Source organism: Kryptolebias marmoratus, linkage group LG22 (assembly GCF_001649575.2).
Source record: "Kryptolebias marmoratus isolate JLee-2015 linkage group LG22, ASM164957v2, whole genome shotgun sequence".
NCBI lineage: Eukaryota > Metazoa > Chordata > Actinopteri > Cyprinodontiformes > Rivulidae > Kryptolebias > Kryptolebias marmoratus.
The window spans coordinates 28,380,653-28,387,526 of NC_051451.1; the positions used below are offsets into that span (position 1 = coordinate 28,380,653).

The following is a 6,874-nucleotide window of genomic DNA, read 5'->3' on the forward strand; positions in this document are numbered from 1 at the left end:
CCAGACTTCCACCATCTTCCCCGCTGAACGAGCAGAAATTTCTGTGACATCACCTCTGAGCTGCACTGGTTACCAAGGTGACGGTGATTTATGATACAGGAGAATATTACAGGAGGAAAAGGGTCATGCTGTGTTGTGTTCCCGACATCTTAATGCCTTTAATCCCCACTTCCTCGTGTCTTGTTTAAAATCCCTGCAGTGAAACATGAATGCAGTGCTGCAGCCGTCCATGTGCTGCCTGCAAATGTCTCTCCACACGTGCTGCAATGCTGCAGTGGTCTGCAGTGATTACGCCTCACCCTGCTGCAGCTTTCACAGAAGAAACAGCTCATCATGACACAGGAAGCTATCTAAATAATAGGAGCGTCTGTCTGATTCGCAGATAAGGAAATAGGAGACAGGGTGAGTCCCAGCTGCAGCTGCAGATCTGATTTTATCAGATGAGGGCAGTCAGAGGAGGAAAGACTCACCAGAAGAGGGTTTCTGCAGGCTGTGCTTATTTTTACATTCAAACTGCTTCAAAATAAATCCACAGCTCTGCAGGCGTGAGGACAGACGTGCACAGGTGCTGCAGAGGGAGACGAGTGAGGAAGAGCAGGAAGAAGTAAAAAGAGAGAGGAGGAGGAGGCTGGAGGGGGGAGTGAGAGGAGATGTAGGAGGAGACTGCTGCAGGAGAAAAAAGGAGTCGGAGAGGAATTCTGAAACAGCTGTCCAGCAGACGTCCCGGTAGTCAGAGACGGAGGGCAGGACAGTGTCAACAAGCCCCAGGAGCAGAGGACACTTCTTCATCCTGGACCTGAACCCACCAGAACCCAAACCAAACCTGGGGACGGTCCGAATCTCCCCGTCTGAGCAGCCAAGGTGAGTGAGAAGGACATCATGTTGGATTTCTGAACAAATCAGAAGCTGCTGCATGCATGTGTGGCTGATGAACGTGTGACTACACGGAAACGCGTCTCTGGCTCTCATGAAACATGAAGTACAAGATTTAAGCAACATGATCGCCTGCCTGGTTTCCAAGAACGACAGTTTTCAGTCCAGCTGCTTCATGCATGTTCCTCTAAGCTGTAATCTCTCAGCAAGCGTGGATTCTGAGGAGACTTTCACAAGAAAACACAACATTTCTGTCTTTGAGTCAGAGTCCTGCTCTCATCGGCCAAGGATAACTCTGCAACGAGGGCCAGTGAGAAACAAATACTCCACCCTGCTATCCACTCAGGTCCCGGCGCTGCCACCAGGTTCCTCAGACTTGAGGCTGTAATTAAGGTTTTTTCTCATGCAGCAAACAGCCCAGTGTTTGGCAAGGTTCCCATTACTCTCTGTGGGTTTTTTAACAGCCTCAAAGTGAGGGTCTCTCTGCTGCAACACTGTGACCCGAGTCAAGGCCAAACTTAGATGTCAAAGGAGGGTTCAGAAAGTCTTTAAAATTATGCTTTTAAGAGAGAGTGGGAGGAACCATAGCCCCAATCACAACTAAATAATGTGCTGTTTTTCTCAAGTAAAATCTAGTCCAGACATCCAGTCCTGGATGTTTCTTTTAAAGAGAGAGAAGTTAAACTGTAAAACATCATCAAACTTATTTAAACTTCTGTAAACCAACACGACTTCCCAGAATAAAGTGACAAGGTATTATCGCACGAGACCTCCAGAAATACTGAGCCGTTAATTTAATTCCTGACTCCTATATTTATCTTTGTCCACACTCTGTGTTTTCATCAGCTCACTCCTGCTGCTGCTGACCTCATTTCTGTCCGTCCAGTCACTGACTGACGAGGCAAAGCGTCAGTCTGCAGCGGTTCTGGGTCTCTGGCTGATGCCGACCCACAGCTGCCGCTAGAGAACCGGACGGATCAGATGAGAGGGCTGATCTGTGGTCTCAGCATGTTGTCTCTTTTGGAGGAATTAGCTTTAAAATGTGCAGAAATGCACCTGCTAGACTCCGAACAGCCTGCAGAGCTCCTGGTGGATTCACAGCAGAACCAGCTTTACTGAGACTCAAATCAATAAGATCTGAACTAAAGTTCTGATTAAATTTGAGGAAGGTGGCCGAGGGATCAGAGGCTGACATGTAATTATGTTTTTCCTCATATTTGGCTGATGGCTGTTTAAATTCCATTCATGTTTGCTCTTTGAGCCGAAGTGACGGATCAGCAGGAAGTCTGATGTGAAGGTCGGCCTTCAGGCTCCCAGGGGTGGAAAAGAGCTGCAGCAAATATTCCTTCCAGAACTACTGACACAGATCATTGTTATAGTTTCCTCAGATCAGACCAGTAATCATGCTTCAGAGGCAGCGGTGCTCAGTGAACAGCTGTTGTTGGGAGCTGCAGTCCTGAACTCAATCCAGATATCGATGTGAGCCCACAGGAAGCAGCTTTTGGCTGCTTGGTGCGTTTCTTCAGCTTCCTATCCAATCTCTGCAGAGAGGATCAGCTAAAGGTCAGGAAGGACAACAGAAATGCAAGAAAAGCTGGAGAAATTGACAGTTTTCGTGAGAATCCAGTGGGAAGAAGCTGAAGCTGAGATTTTAAAGCTGAAAGAAGCAGAACACGAGCTAAAAGCTAAAGAGAGCTAAAGAGTAGCTAAAATCTAAAAGTATCAAAAGGCTAGCTGGAAGCTAAAATTAGGTGAAAACTAAAAGTGTCAGTTTTCTGAATCAGATTTCAAAGAGAATAAATTTGACATGTGAGCAGCTAAAATAGCTCAAAGTCTGCAGAAGAGGTTAGATTTTAAAAACAACAGAAGAAGCTATAAACAGTAAAACATGAATAAAGCTCAGTTTTAACGTCTTCATTCTCACCCCTCCCTTTTTTCCGTCACCTTCAGCAAACAAACTCTTCCTCTCCTGCAAACATGCCACCAGGCAGAAACTCTCCCACCAGCCCTCGAACCGTTCACACTTATCCTGCATCCTCCATTTTTATCGCAGCAGCTAAATTTACCTCCGATGCTCTCACCGGCTGACAGATTTATTTAGTTTCATGAAGGGCTCGCTTTAAGGAGGTGATCTGTGCGCCGTGTTGTTTTCTTTACAGTTTAATGAGGCTTCAGATGGAAACGCAGAATCCTAAACTGGTTTCAAGCCTGAGATGTTTGGACCCAGACCCCTGAGAGGAGCCGGTCTCTGTGGCTCCTCACTAATGATCCTCAGGAATAAACAACCTTAAAGTGACTCTGATAAGGCAGCACGTTGCTCGGCTGCAGCAGGAACGCTTTCTGACTCAAACAGTTGATGTTTTTTTAGTTTTGGAGAGGAGGGGGAACTCTGTGAGACGGTTACTGTCCTCACATAAATAAATATGTCTATAAATGGGCACACTCTCCTCTCGGCTCCCCCGCCTCCACACACCTCCCCTCCACCTTTCACCCAATCGCTCCATCTTTTTACACAGTTTATCCTCCACTTCCTCGGCCGACATGGTGACATTCTTCTCAGGGTTTGTAACAGAAACTCTCAAAGAAAACAGCTGCCAATTAATCCTAAAAGACATTTAACCATCCATCCTGATGTCTGCAGGACCTGTAATAATATCCTGAGCACCAGAAGGGTCTGATGAGCACAAACTGTTTTCATGCACAGCAGAATATCAAGTGCAATTAAACGTCTGAAGGAAAAATTTAATTGAGTTATATTTTGATCTTGGACTTGCCCAATTTATTTGTCATTATCAGGGATATTTTGTATTTTCAGGAAGTTGGACTTACTTTTTATATTTCCAGAGGAAGAAGCCGGGTTTCTCATGTTTTTGAAAAAAAGTCATTTGAGAAGTCTAAGTTGCAAAGTTTGGATTTGATTTCTCGGTCATTTAAAGGTCAAAACTCTCAGGATGTAAAGTTAAATTAGTTAAAATAAAAATATCATCCTCTAAAAAAGTCAGTGTGTTCAACCAACCTTATCAGCTTCTAACTGCTGATAAATATTTGACAGAACATCACTTCAAAAATGACGAGCCTGTCTCTTTAAGATCCACTTGCTCTTTAATTCCTCACTTTATCTCTCTCACACAATCTGAGTCAACTCCCTTCCTCTGGTTCATCTCCTTCCATCTCAGTGTGTCGGCGCAGTAGCTCCGTCCAAAAACAGGCCGGCCTCCTCTGATCCGTCTGAAGCTCCGCGTTTCTTCCTCCAGCTGTTCCACATTAGCACATTCAGAGGCCAGAAGAGGCTCCAGTGAACAGAAAATCCTCCAGCTCTCACTTTTAAGCTCCAGAGATGAGCAGGAGGATTTCTGATTTCTTGGAGGATTCAGAAGGTTTGTTTCCAGGACGTGTTGGCAGCCAAATTTCTTTCTTTATTTTCTGTTTTTTAAAGATAGCAGAGCAGGAATTTCGTATCAGAGGCCATTTTCATAAGGAATTAAAGGCCTAGCCCTCCAAATTTCATGACGGAGTTTGAGATTATGTGTTATTATTATATGTCGAGAAATGTTGTAGCCATGTGGCAGCAAAGTTATCAGATGTAGCTGTACATCCAGTGATTATTTCCTGAAGGTTTTAATAAACTCAGAGCAGTGGTTCATGAGATATTTTGGTAACAGACACACACATAAATACGAAGGAAATCTTTCCTTCTTGTTTTAGATAAATGCTGATGTTTTCTGCTTCTTGTCTCTGGTTTCAGAAAACCGTCCCCTGCTTGGAAAGCCAGAACCAGACCGAGTCCGGTCCGAGCAGCCGCATGTTTCTGAGAATGTAACTCAATCTTCTCCCCTGGGGAACCGAAACATTCAGACCTGACAGAACATTTTGCCGTATCTGACAGAAACAGCCATGCCAGCTAAAGCTCCCATATATCTGAAACCCACCAACAGTAAGAAGGGGAAAAAATGTCGCCTGAGAGACATCTTGTCCCCTGACATGATCAGCCCGCCGCTCGGGGACTTTCGCCACACCATCCACATCGGCAGGGGCGGCGAGAAAGATGCCTTTGGAGACATGTCCTTCCTTCAGGGGAAGTATGAGCTCCTGCCCGGAAAGGGGGACGTCCAAGCTCAGTACGGCGTGCCGTCTGAGTTCCTGCGAGCAAACAGCACAGGGGACGCTTCCTTTGCAGAGACGCCCTCTCCGGTACTCAAAAACGCCATCTCGCTCCCGACCATCGGTGGCTGCCAGGCCCTCACCCTTCCACTGATCTCCTCCTCCGTTTTGCCACCAGAACCCCTGGAGGACATCATGGGACCTTCGTCTTCTTCGAAGGTTGAGAGCTCGGAGGACGTGGAGATCCTGCAGGTGGACGCTCTGTTGCGCTCCATGGAGGTCTTCGGCAGCGAGCCGTCGTCCCCCTTCACGGATATCCCCTCGAAACCAGATGTCCTCTTAGACCTGCTGGAAAACACGGATAAAGCCATCGCCAAAGCCAACAAGTTAAACAGATTTGACAAGCCATCATCCTTTTTTATTAGCAGTCACAGCAACAGCATCTGTAAGGCCAACGGAAGCACGAACAAGAGCAGCTACAGCAGCTTCAGTAACGGGGACTTTCAAAGCAAGATCTGCAACGGCATCCCGAGCTTCAACGGAAACAGCAACTGCAACGGAAACGGAAACTGCAACGGTTACGGACACTTCAACAATGACATTTTCCTGGGCTTCAAGCAGGAGCTCTCCAAGTGCAATAAGGAGTGGGCGGACAGGGACAGTGGGGTGGAGGAGTTTGAGTTGGAGCTCTCCAAAGAGAAGAGCACATCAGAGGATTCCCTCAGCCAGATCACCGGGTCGCTGCTCTCCCTCGAGCTGGACCTGGGCCCGTCCATCCTGGATGATGTGCTCAACATCATGGATAAAACTGCAGCAAAGAGCAGGCCTTAAGCTGCGCTAAAGGGAATTCTTAATATATCTGTCAACAGGGCGCCCTTCCCCTGGTTGGGTGGCAGCCATTTTGAGGGACTAACTCTTGTAAACACAGCTGGAAACACTACAACTTCCATATTAGCAATCTATAAATATATATATAAAAAACATAGTTCCTAAAAAGAATTGTCTCCAGCCATGTCTTATGATTACTCTGATGATCTTCATCCAGGCTTTAAGGCCAGGTTTGTGCAGAAATTGTAGCTTGAAAATGGGCCATCAGCTGCATTAAAACAACCTCAATGAATGAGCAGAAGTAGGGGTGCAACAAGATCCTAAGGGACTAAAACGTCACAAGAGCAGATAAATATCTTTCCGATTGTTAAGAGGATGGAGCCTGATGCTGTTTTAGGAACAGGTTCTAAAACCTGCAGGTATTTGCCTCCTTTCTGGCTGCTTTTAGACAGATGGAAACATTTAGAAACAAGAGGTTTGTTTACATCTTTAGTTGTTCTCACAGGAGTAAAAACTACTACAGTTTCTACTACAGTTTATGAGATTTTGGTCCCTCAAAATGGCGGCAATATATAATCTTACGCGATCATGTGACCTGGTGATGTGGATGGAGACGGATCTATAGCCATGAGGGAAGAGAAACTCTAAAGTAATCAAAATGGTGTCTGGATATATCATGGAGATGAAAATCAGCTACAACAGACAACAAGCTGCTCATGTTTTTATTGATAAAACTTATTCTAGCTTCTATGGAGTCTTGGTTCTTCCTGGTTTTGTTTGCAGCATGTTTGAGAGATGCATGAGCTTTTGAGTTCCAGCGTCATCGCAGCCGTTGGTTTTGAATTATTGTAAAAAAGTCACAACATGGATTGATGTTTTTATGTTGGCCTCCACACCAAAACTTTATGGCACGAGTTTCAGAGCTTATCAGCGTGTTCTGAGTTTGAGTGAAGCACCTTTTTTTGTTTTGTCACATCTTTCATTGACTGGTTTTCTATTTAAGCAGCAGGACACTATGCATTCTTGTGTTTTTGAAATTATAACACAAATAAAGTCATTTTTCCTAAACCTT

At 45.4% G+C, this 6,874-nt stretch overlaps 1 protein-coding gene across 1 annotated transcript; it reads left to right on the forward strand.

Moving 5' to 3' along the window:
- Positions 1–371: 371 nt before the first annotated feature.
- cdc42ep3 (CDC42 effector protein (Rho GTPase binding) 3) lies at positions 372–6,874 on the forward strand. Its single transcript, XM_017435072.3, has 2 exons — positions 372–861; positions 4,619–6,874. The coding sequence occupies exon 2, from the start codon at positions 4,768–4,770 to the stop codon at positions 5,803–5,805; it is 1,038 nt and encodes a 345-aa protein (XP_017290561.1). The 5' UTR covers positions 372–861; positions 4,619–4,767; the 3' UTR covers positions 5,806–6,874.